Consider the following 17711-nt stretch of genomic DNA (forward strand, 5'->3'; position numbering starts at 1 on the left):
TTTGTCGAAAAGTGTAGTTTCATATGTTATATAATCAACGATTTATGATGACTATATGCTCTGCAAGGTGACCTTGGGTGTCTTGAAAGGCGCCTCTAAATTAAATGTATTAAATGTATTATAATTACATAATATATTCTAGGTATATGACAATAAATACAATGAAGTCACATTAGACACCTACACTAACGAATGTACATTAATTCATTAAAGGAACCAATTTTGATTTGCACATATTATTAAAGACTTTGTTTTGTCCGAGCACACCTTTAGTCTCTATGATGAGGTGTGTTCGGTCCATGCTACATGGAGTTAAGAGGTAGGATAAGGAGAGAGAGAGAGAAGACTTTCTGTGGAACATTATTTAGTTTTAACAGGAAGAGTGGATCAAACTAAAGTGAATTAATGTTTGTTAAGACAAACGTACAGAAAGTTCCAAGATAAACAGAAACAGTCAAGACAGCACTAGACACAAATGTTTCTTACTTTTCAACTATATCAACCATTTTCTTTCCCGTCCTTGCATCCTTGTCCGGGCCTAATCCCGACCAACCAGACGGACGTTTAGAAGAAAGGCCTGCAGTGTTCTGTAAGGCCGGCTGACATTTGGAGACGAGGCTGTCTCATCCCGCTCTGCCGTGTCTGATGAGGACAAGCGTCCGGACGGAAATGTCTTCAAAAGCGACATTTTCTATTAATGTGAAAATGGTGGCAGCCAGATGTCGGATACTTTTTCTGCTGTTTATGGTTTGACATGTTTGTTTCAAATGGAAAATATAAACACTTTTTATTAGGAATACATTACATTTTTAGACTGGAATTGTATTTTGGGGTGAAAATGTAACAAACTTAGAAAAATCGTAATTGGAATAGTTGCTGACATCCCTCTGATGTCACAGCGGCAGAGGAAAGAATTTGTGGCGTTTTGAACGTTTCATCTAAGGCGTTCACGGATAAAGAAGAAAAATGTGCCAGGAAAAAGAGACGGGGGGGCCTGCAAAATACGTGTTCATGTGGTGACGTCTTTTAAGTTATTGGTAACCTGTCCTCAATCAGAGTTTAATTCAATCTTCTTGCATTTATTTTGAATATTGTGTGTGTGTGTGTGTGTGTGTACGTGCCTGTGTGCGTGTTGTACTTACCTCCAAACTGTCTGTACGACTCATTTGAATTCAGTTCGCATTTGCGCTGCAAAGTAGCTTTTTTTTATATTTTATCAACTTTCCATCTAGATAATATCATTTCACCATACAGAACGTGCTGCCCAGTTGCTTGCTTGTTTATTTATTTCGCCGGTGACTTGAAAATTAATCAGCTGTATTTTTCTGTTCTGACGGCGTCAGCAGACTCGCTAACACAGGCACGCTATCTCCCTTAGCTGTTTACTCTGCATTTGATAGATGGAATATTTGCCGTGCCGGGCTGAGGCTCTGACGTGGTTATAGGAAAAAAAAAAAAGCAAAGGCTGATGTAAAATAGTGACATTTTTGTTGTTGTAAAAAGCATGTTAAAAGACACCACAGCGCTTATCGGGAGGCACAGAAGATGCTGAGAGTGTGTCTCCTCTTAGTGGTGTTCCTCCAGTCAGCTCTCGTCTCTGATCCCGGAGCACAACAACATTGGGCTTTTCTTGTCAATCACTCGATATAACAGTAGTCTCTCTCGCTCTCTCTCTCTCTCTCTCTCGCTGGTAGACGTTTTTCGGCTTTGAAGCTGCGGGCGGCAGAGGAGCTGGTGGTTAGAGGTCGTACGTGGATAGGGGTACCATTTGTTTATTCGCAGAGGTCGTACGTAAAGGCCATTTGTTTATTCGCAGAGGTTGTACCTAAAGGTCGATCGATTAGTTTGACGATAGAGTTTCTACGCAGAGGTCGTTAGCGGAGGTCACTGCACTGTTGTTGTTCCTCTGATTGGCTCGTATCGGGGCCAGGGTGGAGTCAGGACACCAGTGTCTCATGGTAACCCAGTTAACTCCAGAAAACATTTGCCATGTTTTCCCGTCTCTTGGTAAAAGTAAACTCAAAACACTCCCCTGATCTTTAGCTCTCAGGCGCCGGTGGGAATGGCACTCGATACGACCGCTGACGGGGTCCATTCTTCAAACGTGTGATTTGGCCTCAATCCCCTCGGGTCGGATTGGCCCGACTTACAAGGGATGACATCACTTCTTTCTCACCCTATTGGTCGATCTGGACCCATTGCCCGCTGACCTTTTGACCTGGGACAACAACCCAACAAAAAAGATTAAAAAAACAAACAAAAAAAAAACGATCCTGTCTTCCATGTGGCATCGCGTCCGTCGAAAGTGAACGCGAGCGAACGTTACCGTCTCCCGTGACTGCAGAGTGCTATCTACTCTTAGGCGAGGCCGTCTGGGGTAAAAAGAGAGCCTTTCATCTCTCCATCCTTTAAATTATGTTGTCTCTTATTTGTACGCTTGAGCCCTTAATCATAGTTGGCGTCTCTCAAAGGGGCTTCTCAGGCCCCTGTGCTCTACGACGTCCCCTAGTAACCCTAAACCCTCTCAAGAACTTAAAGGAAGAACTCCCCCAGAAGATGCACAGAGACAGGATCACAGAAGAGGGCTCCCTCCAGGGAGGTGTCCCCCTTCTGCGATGATCCTCCTCCGGTTCTGCCAGGGGTTCGGAGGACATTAGGTGCATGCACACATCAACGGTAGGATCAAATGCGATCAACATCGCCACTGATGGGCTGAGGAGCCTGGTTCTCTTTCTGGGCTCTGTAAACAAACGGCGTGTGGTTCCGTGGACGGAGGTGTCACGGCGGGATTGTAACCGTGTTGGACGATATTCTGACAAACGCTGCGCCGTGTTTGGGATTCACCCATCCCAGATCTCCGAGTGCGTTTCACGGTCGATACCAGCGGTAGAATACAGACCACACTGCCTCCTGAGTTCTGACGAGAGCAGGTTGGAACACGACAAAACGATCAGCCTGAGTTATTGTCTTGTTCCCGTTAGCGCGGGTGAATAAAATGATGGATATTATCTGATTTTGAATGATGGATACTATCTGATTTAGAATGTGGTCCGCCACAGCTGAGCAGTGGTGAGAGAGCCAAATGACTCTGATTTAATTTCCCATTCGACAAACAAATTTGAACGTGTCAGTTCGGTTAACTTCTCGGTCCCGACATTTTGAATCCTGACTTTTAAATTTGAGAATTCCAACGGAATAAGTGCAGTGATTACATTTTCACAGTAAAATGATTTCAATTACCCCAAAATGGCGAGGATCAAATTGAATACATGCTGCTCCACTCTATCTCTCTTTCTCTCTCCATCTCCGTCCGACTCCCTCGCTCATTCTGGAGCCCCCACCTTCTGTCTCGGGGAAATCAAATGTCCTTCCTCTTTCATAGAAATGAACACTATTCTATTCGCGGTCAAATTGTCAGGCGATGTGTGAAGTACGGAAGAGTTTGTCAACCACAAACACCTCTGCCTTAGATGGCAACTTCTAGTTTCCTTTAAGTTAGTGTCTCTGTATTCAATGTCTAACCCTTTCGTATGCTCCTTAATTTCCTATCTCTTTAGTCAATGCCTAACTCCTACCTGCACCTCAATGACCTGTCGGTGTGTATTCACTGTCCAACCCCTACCTGCACCTCAATGACCTGTCGGTGTGTATTCACTGTCCAACCCCTACCTGCTCCTCAATGACCTGTCGGTGTGTATTCACTGTCCAACCCCTACCTGCACCTCAGTGACCTGTCGGTGTGTATTCACTGTCCAACCCCTACCTGCTCCTCAATGACCTGTCGGTGTGTATTCACTGTCCAACCCCTACCTGCACCTCAGTGACCTGTCAGTGTGTATTCACTGTCCAACCCCTGCCTGCACCTCAGTGACCTGTATCTGTATTCACTCCCTACATCGAATCATTTGTGAATGTACCAAACATAGAAATTCACCTGTCATCTCCGCCTTTTGAGATGTCGATGTTTTGTTTTAGTCATCACTCCACTAGAACCCCTGTAAAATAAATTGAGGTAAATCTTCTGATAAAACACACTTATTTAATATTTAACCAGAAATGTGGTTTTGAGAAGTGTAAATTAGTTAGTTCAGTCCCGGAGTCCTGCTCCTTATAAATATTTGAACGCTCTCTAATTGAGTTTCTGTTCGCCGCCGCCGCGCCTCCTCCGAGCTGTGATTCATTATATATTGATATATATATATATATATTTATTTACTTAACGCTCATTGTTAAAACCTTTGGGTGAGGCGAAGAAAGAAAGGAGAGGGATAGGAACCGGCTCTTCAAACATCAAAGGGACGGCGTGTCTAAACTTCCTTTAAGTCCCCGAGTGGCCTTACCTCACGCAGTGTGATCAGGATCGTGTTTTGACGGAACACAGAGAGTCTCCTGCAATCAGTCCTCCTCGACCTCATTTGCATAGTTCACTCCATATTTCAAAAGACCTCTGTGCCCACACAATCGTGACACACACACACACACACACACACACACACACACACACACACACACACACACACACACACACACACACACACACACACACACACACACACACACACACACCGGTCATTTCCCGGGCAGGAAATTGACTCTGGGCGGACGGTATAGAATAGACAGACGCTGGGCACACCCCGTATGGGCGCAAGGGGGACGGACGTAACGCAGATCATAAAGGGTCCACATGATGGCCAGCAAACAGCACAGCCGTGTTTGTCTTGTTGCACCACGGCCTCCTCCTGACCCCACACACACGCACACACACACACGCACACATACACATAGGGCGGCAGCATACAGTCTATCATACCGCGGGTAGGTAGTACAGCCTGCAGCGTACATCTCTGACCCGAGAACCACCCAGCAGCGACCAGATGGTTGAATAAAGTCCACCACATCCCACCCACCTGCACCGACGTACCCGCCGGAGACCTCCGGGCCAGCCCGGGAGGCGACCGCCTGCTCGTTACCACGGAAACTTCGGTTCTGACGGGCGGCGGGAGATAAACGGTGACGGCGACACCCCCCTCACGATGGCGTCCGTTATCTGGACTGGACATTTGAATTAGCACCGCTTAAGCGAGCAAGCAGACGGAAGCCGAGTTGCAGGGTGTTGCACACAGGGGTGTTGCACACGGGAGTGGTGCAGACAGCGGCCTTGCAGACAGACGGAGAGAAGAGCGAGAGAGAAGGGTGGAGCGAGCGCCTCGCAGCATGTGTTACTTCTCACCGAGCCACAAGGTAATTCATCTGAAATCAAGGTAATTCATCTGAAATATGTTCGTCGCAACTTTTCTCGAGCACGTTCTTATAATTAGAGAGGGGCAAGGTGTGTGTGTTTTAAGGGGAATCATGGGATGTATGTACGAAGTGTTTGAGTTATTTATAGTGAGAAGAGTTGGTGAATGCATGTGTGTTTTGCATGCAGGTGTAGAAAGCATGTGTGTCCGGTTTGCATCAACTCTTCCTATAGTGGTTGAAGAAGGGCTCTTTGTCTTATAATTAATATTTGTCTTAATGTTCACCTCTTTACGTCACACGTATACCCATTTAGTGCGTGCTGAATGAACTTATATCAAAGCCCCTTGTGGTGTAACTGTTTTATCCTCCTGAACGTTTTCACATCAGTGAAAAATAGATATTTAATACTGTAGGAGTAATCTAAATTATTCATTCGTATTATAAGACTGATGGGGGGGGGGGGGGTGAGGAATAGAAAAGGCAGAAGTCAATAACAGCTGTTTGAGTGTGAGTCGTCCTTTCATTTACGGAGCTCATTATTTCCACAACCTGTTCGCTGTGGGTAAAAAGGAGATAGCCGGCCATTTGTGATAAGGCCTTATTGTTCCGTATTTATGGCAGCGAGGAAGTAATGAGCGCCGCCGGTGTTTGTACAGACCCCGCCGGCCCTGGCAGCCTCCCTCTTTGATAGAGGCGGCTCTGAACATCTTCTGACACCCCCCTCCGAGTCCTGACTCCCACATCCAGACCAAAGTTTGTGTTCGGCTCGACACAGCGGCAGAGCTGCTCGCAAATGACTCGTCTGGACACGCGGCGCTGCTGCGGAAGCGAAGAGCCGTATACTCTGGCCCCTCCCCCCTCCCCGCTCTAATCCCTCTGTTCTCTCCCGTCAGCCGAGCCGACGTACCGGGGGCAGCTAGCGAGCCGCCGCCGCCGCCGCCGCCGCCGCCTCATCAGCAGTGACGCGGGGGACCCCGGCGCTGTCTGTCTCCGTTTGTTCCACGCTGTTGACCCGGCGCGAGGAGCTGGCTGTGTGACGCGTGGACGCCGCCGCGCTCCACCGTCCCCCATCGCTCCCCGGGCGGGGTGGGGGGGGGATGACAGCTGTGATGTAATGCGACGCTCCCCCCACCCCAAGCGCCCACGACGCCCCACGCCGCCGCCAAATCGCCAGCGCAGCCATGCAGGACTGCCACACGGGGCTGTGCCTCTCGGTCTACGTCATCACCTTCGTGACGGGCTTCCCGGCCAACGCGCTCGCCCTCTACACCTTCTGCGGCAAGGTGCGCAAGAAGGCCACGCCCGTCGACATCCTCCTGCTCAACCTCACCGTCTCGGACCTGCTCTTCCTGCTCTTCCTGCCCTTCAAGATGCAGGAGGCGATGAACAACATGCTGTGGGACATGCCCTACGCCCTCTGCCCGCTCTCGGGCTTCATCTTCTACACCACCATCTACAACAGCACCTTCTTCCTGACGGCCGTCAGCGTGGAACGCTACCTGGGCGTGGCCTTCCCCATCCAGCACACGCTGCGCCGCCGGCCCCTGTACGCCGTGCTGGCCAGCCTCTTCTTCTGGGTCTTCTCCATCGCCCAGCTCAGCATCGTCTTCATCATGCCCTTCATTGGCAACGAGAGAAGCTCGCCCGGCAACGGCGCCGACGGCGGCAACCCCAATGATGCAGGCAGCGGCAGCGAAAGCGGCAGCGGCAGCGAAAGCGGCAGCGGCAGCTGGGCGGCGGAGATGCTGCGGGGGTCCCCCTCGAGCCGCTCGGGGGACCCCCGCGGGGAGTCGGTGTGCTACGAGAACTTCACGCCGGCCCAGCTGGCCGTCCTGCTGCCGGTGAGGCTGGAGCTGGGCCTGGTGCTCTTCTGCGTCCCGTTCCTCATCTGCAGCTTCTGCTACATCAACTTCATCCGCATCCTGTCGCGGCTGAAGCACATCGGCCGCCGCCGGAAGCTGCGCGCCATCGGCATGGCCCTGGGCACGCTGCTCGTGTTCGCCGTGTGCTTCGTGCCCTACAACGTGTCCCACCTGGTGGGCTTCGTCACGTGGCGGAGCCCCGACTGGCGCGACAAGGCGCTGCTCTTCAGCACCTTCAACGCCTGCCTGGACCCGCTCATCTTCTACCTGTCGTCGGCGGCGCTGCGGAGCGTGGTGGGCGGCGTGGCGCAGGGCGCCCGGAGGAGGCTGGCCGGGTGCTGGGCGGGCTCCGCCAGCCTGTGTCCCCGGAGCCGCGTGAAGCCGCCCTCGCCGGAGAACGGCCAGAGACGGGAGGCGATGAGCGCTATCTGACGTTAGCTTAGGGTGCGGGTTGGCCGCTAGCACCATTTTATCAGCCGTTATGCTCTTTGACCCTATCTGACCCTAGCTCAGTGCTATCGGGATGCTATCTTGATGCTATTTTACCCTATTTAATTCTAGCTCAGTGCTATCGGGATGCTATCTTGATGCTATTTGACCCTATTTAATTCTAGCTCAGTGCTATCGGGATGCTATCTTGATGCTATCTGACCCTATCTAACGCTAGCTCAGTGCTATCGGGGATGCTATCTTGATGCTATCTTGATGCTATCTGACCCTATCTAACGCTAGCTCAGTGCTATCGGGATGCTATCTTGATGCTATTTTGACGCTATCTCAGTGCTATCGCAGTGCTATCGCAGTGCTAGATGAAGCTATCATCTGATGGGATCTGATGGTATCTAAAGCTATCCGATGCTACCTTGATGCTGTCTGCCGCTATCTGAAGCTATCTGGCACTATCTTAGTGCTGTCATGATGCTATCTGAAGGGTTGGGAAAAGACAAGTTACTTTTTTCCTCCTGTTTGTTGAAATGCACGTCACAGAGAAGGTATCACACATGTATTGAGGCGCATTGTGTGTTTACAGGTCTACATGTTTGCCCGATAATCTGCTGGGTAACTTCCTGCCAAGATTAGAGACAGGAAATGGAAATCGACGCGTCAAAACAAGAGTTCTTCAAATTGGATTTCTCCAGGTGCTATCTGACTTTTATCTGGAGCGGAAAACGTGCGTAGAGCCATTCACTCGTAGACTGTCTTGCTTAAGGACATCTCTGAATGGGCTTTTCAACAGACTACATTTATCCTAACAAAAGAGTGTTAAAAAGTCGAGTCAAGGGGCCAACCAACAGAGTCTCCACGCAGCTAGAGCCATTTCTAATCTCATCCGTTAGCACAGAAAAATATAACAACTTTGTGCACATAGACAAACCTTTTATATACCTTAATCTACCTACATCCACTTTTACATACACCTTACAGCGTTGAATGTTGTTAAGCATCCATATCTTCTGAGCTATGAATGTGAGTCGGTAAAACAAAATAAAACAAGAGAGAGGACGGACTTCTCTTCTACGTGGATATTGTTAAGTATGGGGTGTTCAGTCTGCCTGTGTACTAGGGGTTTGTATGGGACATTTGTTGTATCTCTTATGACTGAACTGCTGTTTTACATTTTTCACCTTTTTGATGTGAAGGATAAAGTCCCCTGGGGGGGAATGGAGATTCTATTCTATTCTATTTTCTATCATCAAAATGAAGACATCATGGCACTAGTTTGTATGTGTGTCTATGTATCTATGTGTTTGAACTAGAGCTGTCAGTTAAACGCGTTATTAACGGCGTTAACGCAAACCAATTTTAACGGCGTTAAAAAAATTATCGCGCGATTAACGCAAATATTTTATTAAAAAAAAAAATAAATAATATATATATTTTTTTTTTTCTTTGGCTCAAAACAAAGAAGCAGTAGCCTGACTGCTATGTTCAAATTACATTTGTTCAAAGCAGTCGTTTAATTGCACTATAGGCTCTTTTTTTGTATCGTCCTGTTTTGATCAGTATATGCCAATGTTATCAATAAAAAATCATTTGCACAAGACAAGCCGATGCACTTCACCATGTTGATAAGATAATTAAAATGAGAAGAATTATGGGACAAAAAAATCAAGGGATATTTAGCATATAAAAAGAATTTGCGATTAATCGCGGTTAATCGCGATTAATCGTGAGTTAACTATGACATTAATGCAATTAATCACGATTAAATATTTTAATCGCTTGACAGCTCTAGTTTGAACCCCATAGACTTGCCTGTGGTCATCATAGAGCAAGATGCCTTTACCCCTACCTGCTCACTTCAAATAAAAGATAAACGCCCGTTTTGCGGTAGAAATTTGTTTCAATAGAGTAATTCAACTTGTATTAATCCTGGTTTAAGAGATATATCTCTGTAATGCTGATTTACATTAGGATAGTTCTAGATTACAAAGTCCAAACCTACAGCTCACGTAGGACGAATGATGGGCACACGGTGCTTGAGGGAGGGTTGCTTTATAAACCCTGGATGGATTGTTAATTCTATTGTATGGCACTGGAATTGAACAAACAACGGATAAAGAAAGCAGACAATGGTTCTTTCACTGACTTTGAAAGTCTTGTGTCAACCCACACTATTGACAACAAACAACACGATCAAAAGCCGGAAAAGGAATTCATGAGCCGATATTTGTAAAGGAATTCACTCCCAACGATCTCAGGTACTGAAAGGCTTTTTATTCTTCCACCTCTTTTACAAATCTAATTCCTTATTGTGTGTGTGTGTGTGTGTGTGTGTGTGTGTGTGTGTGTGTGTTTTGTAAGATATGCGCCCACACACCCACACACCCACACACATACACAAACGCTCTTTGTTTTCCATCATATTTAACCTTGTACTTCCTGGAAGGTTGTGATAGGTCAATGTTTACTGTTAATAACCAGGGCCAGTCGAGACAAGTGGAGGCGTGATTAAACGGCTTGCGTGTGTTTGTTTTCCTGTGTGGGTTGGAGGGAATAGAATTGTTTTTTTTGTGTATGATATGTTTGTGTGTGTGTGTGAATGTGAATGTGTGTATATGTGCTTTTGATTATATGTGCGTGTGTGTGTTTGTGTGTGTGTGTGTGTGTGTGTTTCTAAGCATCCAAACACGTTCGGAGGAACATTGGTTCAGGTCATGAGGAGTCGCCATGCGGGCTAAGATGGCGTGCTGACGTTTGACCTGCCGCTAAGATTATTCATCAATTGAGGAAACGGCCCCTGTGTGTGTGTGTTTGTTTGGGTCGATGACTGGAGGTCTGGAGGAGGTCCGTGTTCTCGTTGACCCGGCGGTCCGGGTCCTGTATCCAGGGTCTCGGGTCTTCACCTGTCCAGCCCTCTGACGGCTTTGGCCTCCGAGGGTCCAGGGGATCGCGTTCAGCAGTGAGTGGAGGTGCTGCTGCACCTTCCTCTAATCTACACCTCACTACCTCACCACCCCCCCCCCCACACCCCACCTCCCTAACCCCCCCCTGGGGGTGAGGGCGATATCGGCAGGGTGGGTGTGACGTAGCCGGGGTGGGGGGGGGGGGGGGGGGGTGTGAGGGTAGGGGAGGGAAGTGGGTCATGTGGGTAGGGTGGGGGTCATGTGGCTAGCTCGGGGGGGGGGGGGGGGGTGTGGGTAGGGTAGGGTGGGGGTGAAGACGGAGGGGTGGCGCTGATGTAGGGGGGTGGGGAGGGGATGATGGAGGCGGCTCGTGGTCATGTAGGTAGAACGGGGGGGGGGGGGGGGGGGGGGGGGTGACGGAGGTGGGGTGGAGTTGAGGGAGCGCGGGCCAGGCAGAGGAAGCTTGCTCTTCCGCATGAAGAGCCTGCACATAATATTTCTCTTGGTGTTTTCCCCGCAGAGTTTCTCTTCCCGAGGAGCGATCGATCGCAACGCTGCGTGGGATTATTTCTAGATCTGTCACGAGGCCACTCGGGCAGAAAGATGAAGTCGAAGGCGAATTCACATGGCTAAGGGAAGGGGGGGGGGGGCCCGACCTGCTCGGTATGGGTGGATTGCAGAGGAGTGGGGAATACAGATGAGGGAGGGGGGGGGGGGAAGAAGTCCTCGGCCCAAGAAGAAGTCCTCGGCCCAAGAGAACAACCGAAGGTTCTGACGCCGCAGTTGGTCGTGGTCCAGAACGGATATAATACCCAGAATCCAACAGGGATTACCGTCGGTGCGGCGGTGCGTCGGTGAGCTCCCTCAGACAATTCTGTGCTCCGAGCATGAGCGGGTAACACTCGAGCCAATCATGCACTCCAAACACGAGTCGTTATCACTCTGTACCCCGAACACAAGTCGTTATTGCACAGCAAATCCTGAGCATCCTCAGCCAATCCTGGGCTCCGAACACGAGTCGTTAGCAGTCAGCCAATCCCTCGCTTGGTGCTCTCCTAGCTGGATGCTGTCGTCAGGGTTTCTCGACCTGCTGCCTGATCGGGTACAGCGGCTCTTTATCGGGTTTTGATTCAATTACGAGAAATGAATGAAACAACTTTTTGTACAATGAAATATTTCATACTTTATAGTAATTAGTTCATCTGTATTTTTCAAAGGATGTGAATGTATTTGCCTACATGGGTGAATGTGAGACTATTACAATAATTTAGTACCTGAAACAAACAGACAGACAGACAGACAGATGGACAGGGAGGCAGACAGACAGACAGACAGACAGACAGACAGGGAGGCAGGGAGGCAGACAGGCGGACAGATGGACAGACAGACAGAGAGAGGGACAGACAGACAGACAGGGAGGCAGGCAGACGGACAGACAGACAGACAGACAGGCAGACAGGCGGACAGACGGACAGGGAGGCAGACAGGGAGGCAGACAGGTGGACAGATGGACAGACAGACAGACAGACAGACAGAGAGAGAGAGGGACAGACAGACAGACAGACAGACAGGGAGGCAGGCAGGCAGGCAGACAGACAGACAGACAGACAGAGAGAGGGACAGACAGGCCGAGAGGATCAGCGTCAGGCTCTGCTCTACTGCTCATCCGGTCGGTTGTATCTCAGTGTGTTTGGAGTTGGGCGGTCCTGTAGCTGACAGCCGCCTTCCGTACGCCGTCACCCCAGCTTCACCTCTCACAGCCATAACACCCTCCTCTCCTCCACCTCCTCCCTCTCCTCCTCCCTCTCCTTCTCCCCTCCTCTCCTTCTCTCCTCCTTCCCCCCTCTCCTCCACCTCCTCCCTCTCCTCCTCCCTCTCCTTCTCCCCCCCTTCTCCCCTCCTCTCCTTCTCTCCTCCTCCCCCCCTCTCCTCCTCCACTCCTCTCCTCCCCCCCTCTCCTCCAATCGTCCCCCCTCTCTTCCTCCCCCTCTCCTTCTGTCCTCCCTTCCTCTTCTCCTCCACTCATCCCCCTCCCCTCCTCTCCTTCTCCCCCCCTCCCCTCCTCTCCTTCTCCCCTCCCCTTCTCCCCCTGCCCCTCCCCCCCTCCCTACCCCCCTCTCTCTCTACCTGCTGGGAGCGTGGCAGGACGCCCGGTCCCTGCAGTGTTTCCTGTCAGTTGCCTAAGACACAACCGATGGTTACGGGGCGGTTGAGTGACGGGGGGGGGGGGGGGGGGGGGGGGGGTGGACAGGCGTGGGCTTGTGTTCGGAGCGTAATGACCGGGCAGCGAGCATGTGCGCGGAGGGGGACGCCTCCTCCTCCGCCGCCGTCGCCGCCGTCGTCGTCGTCTGGTGGGATCAGGCGAACCCCGAGTGCCGATCAAACCACTGGCAGGCTGGGGGGAAGTGAGCCTTCGTTGATTTGCGGCGCGCTCGTTCCCGGACGGAGCGAGCGCCCTCTGGTCAACAGAACACACGATCATGTTGTTGTATGGATGTCGTTGTCGCAGGAGTGACACACAGAGTCCACACATCTCTATCTTATCCATCTATCCAATCCGTTTATTTATCTATTGAAGCGCTGTTGGCAGAGCTCGTGGCAAAGTGTACTGGTATTCACTACCGCGGCGGCGTGCCAGCCCCGTGAGAGACTCGCACGCACACACACGTGCACACACACACACACACACACACACACACACACACACACACACACACACACACACACACACACACACACACACACACACACACACACACACACACACACACAGTAAACACAATGCAGTGCACGCCCAAGCAAGCAATAATTAGGGCGGTGTGACATTTAAGCCGTCTGTCTGTCTGTCTGTCTGTCTGTCTGTCTGTCTGTCTGTCTGTCTGTCTGTCTGTCTGTCTGTCTGTCTGTCAAAAGGGCTAGCTAGGCTATCTACAATTATGCCAATTATTATCTTCACACTGTCTGACAGAGATGGTCGTCGTCTGGTGGCGTTTAAGTCACGACGAGAGAAGGAGTTCTTTTTTCATCACCATCTCCTTCTCATTAGTTTATTTCCTTATCTGTTGGTCACAGATTTAACCCTTGTCATTTTCCCTTTCCTGTCTGCAGTCCTCATGAGGGAGCCAAAGAAGTTGCTCGCACGCACGCACACACACACACACACACACACACACACACACACACACACACACACACACACACACACACACACACACACACACACACACACACACACACAGACATACACACACACACTGACACAGACATACACACACACACACTGACACACACACTGACACAGACATAGACACACAAACACAAACACACAACCACACTAAAGGTTTACAGTCTTTAACACTTCCATCTGATTTCCCATCAACGATGAGAAATAAAGAAAGATTAGAACAGCTAGCAATCTTTACTGCTATGACTGCTCTTTTCCGCAATGCGCGGAGACACATCAGTCGAGGGCAATGAGATAAGTATTCCCCAGGGATATGGTGTGAATCCAGGTCACGGTTTTACAGCACATGTTTATGTGAGATTTTGCGCCTCCTGCAGGCAAAGTGGTTCCTACCACTTAACTGAACACTTTTTGTAATTGACACTGCTACGTCATCGATTGAGCTATCGACACAAAACTTGCTTCACTTGTTAAATTAGATGTTCTCTATGTTCAAGATAAGTTTCCAGGTATTTCTGGCATCTTCTTAAGCATACTTTTGATTCATGTAATAATGTTTGCTGATTCACGTATTTCGATTTTGGCATAACTGAGTGTCGATAGCTCGATCGAGCTATTGACTCATAACTTGCTACAGTTTTTAAAGGAGTTGTTCTCTATGTTCAAGATAAGTTTCGAGGTATTTCTTGCATCTTCTTAAGCAAATTTGTGATTCATATAATAATGTTTGTCATATTGTTGTTTAATCAGAACTCTCTTCCATTTTATGAATCAGGAAAGTTCATAGGAAAAGTGTCCACGATTGAGTGTCATTTGCATCTGTGGTTATTTAGAAGAAGATTTCTGAAGATTTCCCAGAGCATTCACTGTACAGAGAAATTTTGAGCTAGACGGGATCACTGAGCAAATATGAAGAATATAACAAAACAAAAAATTATTCGATCAAGAAATTTAAAAAGTAATCCTAAAAAGGTATACACAAAAATGTATCCAAAAAGTGATCCCCATATATTATCTAAAAAGTTTAAAAAAAGAAAAGTCTGCCAAAAAAGTAATCCAAAACGTAATCTGTTCCCTCAAGCTTAAATCATTGTTTGGTTTGGAAGTATAGTTTTAAGTTCTATGCATGAGATTTGGTTAGTATGTTCCTTATTGTTCTTTAGACCATGGTAACCAAACCATTGACCTAGTCAATGACCATATGGTTAATTTGATACCAGCTGAGCTAGAAAGGACAAAGGTTACAAGTGTTTGGTTTAAACCTATTTTTTTAACACAGAAAATCTGGTTGATGCTTGTTTGTGTCCTAAATACAGTAGGAACCCAAGACTGACCTTGGCAGCGTTAATGGTACACAGTTGAGCTTGAGAGGATATCTCATCTAATGAGGAAAGGAAAACACCTAATGAGGGTGTTATCTTTTTGTTCCAAAAATGATTTAAAAAAAAAAAAAGTATTCACAAAAAATTATCCAAAAAGTGATCCCCATACATTACCTAAAAATGTATAAGAAAAATAAGAAAAGTCCGCCATAAAAAGTAATATAAAACGTATTCGGTTCCCTCGAACTAAAATCATTGTTTGGTTTTAAACTTAGCATATTTTGAATGCTATGTATGAGGTTTGGTTAGTATTTTCCTTATCGTTCTTTAGACCATGGTAACCAAACCAATGACCTAGTCGATCACCATATTGTTTATTTGATACCAGCTGAGGTAGAAGTGTAGGTTTAAACCAACTTTTTTAACACAAAACATCTGGTTGATGTTTTATTTTTGTCATAAACACAGTGCGACTGATCTTGGCAGCTTAATGGTACACATCTTAAAGGAAAACACCTAATGAGGGTGTTATCTTTTTATTCGAAAAATTATAAAAAATAAAAATAGAATAAATAAAATAAAAATGGATCCAAAAATAGTAATCCTAAAATGTATTGTAAAATGTTTTTCTTTTTGTTTTACAAAAGATTTACCCTAGAAATTAATCAGTTTGAAACTTACTTTAGTTTAAATGTAATCCATGAAATTTGGTTGATGTTCTTTCCTGAAGATAGCAATGACCAAACACCTGACCTAGGCAGTGTTAATGCTTTGCACAACCAGTTGAGCTAGAAGGAACAACTCTGGAGGTACAGTGAAAACGCACTGTTCTTCCTATATTACCCAATTATAAACCAAATGTTTTGTCTGGTGGTTTTCTGTCTCGTCCCTTTAAGTTAAAATGGTGATCCAAAATAAGGATAAAATAAAGTAGCAAAAAAATGTATCCGAAAAGCAATCTATTCCTTTTATACTAAAAGCATTTTTACTAGTTTTAGTTTATAAACATCCTTTTTTTTTTTTTACACTACAGAGATTCAGTGGAAGCTATTTAGAGTTAGATAATTCAAAAGATCTAAGAAAAACACATAATGAGGGTGTTCTTTTTTTTTTATCAAAGAATGTAACAGAGAAATGTATATATACAAAAAGTAATAATAAAGATAATAAGTTAGCCCAATAAAAGTTATATAAAAGAAGTGATCCTGAAAAAGGAATAACCAAAAAGTAATTAAGAAAAAAATAATTATATATATATATATATATATATATATATATATATATATATATATTTACAAAAAGTAGTCAAAAAAATAAATTAGTACCTTTCTAACTAAAAAGTGTTTGGTTTGAAACCCGCTTTAGTTTAAATGTAAGAGCATGTGTAACAAATGGTGTGTCATTTACCTGTGGTCATTTAGAAGAAGATTTTGGAGGTTTTCCCAAAACTCTCACTGTAGGCCTACAAAGAAATCTAGTCAAGGACATGATGGGTCTCTGTTCATTATGAATCCTCCTCCATCGGGGAGTATTCTTTGAATTTGAATGCGAATAATACCACCCCCTATTATCCAATATGGTTTCAAACGTTTCGAAGACTTCCTTACCGGGAATACGAAATGTGGTTGACAAAAAGTGCCATCAGGGGCTTAACTATAGGCATTATCAATCTAGAATAATAAGAATAAGAATCCTTACAATAACAATAGCTATCAATAGATACTCTGTGAATACCTAAAATCATCCCACGATCGTCTCGATCATTTCATTAAACGGTGTTTAGGATGCCACACAGTGTGGCCAGACCTGCCTTAACCTGCCATTGGGCCCTGGGGCTGAGAGGTTCTTACAATAAAGATGTGTAACTTTTTTCCGACATTTTGGGGGGTTGGACGAGAAATCCTGACGGAGGGGGGGGGGAGACGACTGTGGCAGTGGTGTCAAGGGGCCACTGGCCCTCTTTTTTCTTGGCTGATGATAGGCCTCTGATCTTTGTAAGCCCCAAACAAAAAATCACATTGTCTTGGGGCTTCGCCATCGGGGGGCCTATCATGGGCCAGTATAAAAAAAATTTTTTTTTTTTTTTTACTGCAGCTCATGATAGGCCCCCCGATCGGCGTAGGCCCTGGGGCTTCAGCCCAGGCAAGCCCGTGCATTAAGGCGGCCTTGAGTGTGGCCAATAAATCGTTTGTTTGGGGAGTAAGTACAACAGTGTGAGCGGAGATGAGCGACACCGTGGAGTGGTGGGGTAATAATTATTCCTGCTTGTGTGTCAGAGAACACACAGTTTACTGTCCAGGCGGAACCACTAGCGTCTGGAGCCCCTGGGAAGGCTGTAGCGATCGATTGACAATCAGAGGAGTGGTGTATCAGCCATGATGGATCGCTCCTCCCCACTCAGCTATAGACACCCCGATCAATCGCTTCTGGGAACCCTGCTCGGAGCCAGCAGGGAGAAATTGCTCTGTTCTGAAAACTGTTCAGTCGAAGGTATCGATTACCCATTCTATTTTGAATTGAACGTGTGCAGCTGGTGTTTTTTGGAGAGACCCGCGTTCCAGCGTGTTTTAAAAATCGACCGGCGTCGCACCCCGGCTCGGTTTTAGAGACGTGATTCAGCGTTTGATTGTTCCCTGCAGGGGAAGGAGGGGCGGCTAAAAGACTTTCTGATCACATTATATCTCTAGTGAAAGACCCAGAGCCCTCAGCACACTGGGCACTCATTAAGGGCTATTCTCTCCCACCAAACCCTGCT

General features: G+C 47.2%; 1 protein-coding gene across 1 annotated transcript; it reads left to right on the forward strand.

Moving 5' to 3' along the window:
• Nucleotides 1-5674: 5674 nt before the first annotated feature.
• LOC132458886 (free fatty acid receptor 2-like) lies at nt 5675-9427 on the forward strand. Its single transcript, XM_060053257.1, has 2 exons — nt 5675-8864; nt 9354-9427. The coding sequence occupies exon 1, from the start codon at nt 6423-6425 to the stop codon at nt 7533-7535; it is 1113 nt and encodes a 370-aa protein (XP_059909240.1). The 5' UTR covers nt 5675-6422; the 3' UTR covers nt 7536-8864; nt 9354-9427.
• The last annotated feature ends 8284 nt before the right edge of the window (nt 9428-17711 follow it).

The sequence above is a fragment of the Gadus macrocephalus genome, chromosome 6 (genome assembly GCF_031168955.1).
Source record: "Gadus macrocephalus chromosome 6, ASM3116895v1".
Classification (NCBI taxonomy): domain Eukaryota; kingdom Metazoa; phylum Chordata; class Actinopteri; order Gadiformes; family Gadidae; genus Gadus; species Gadus macrocephalus.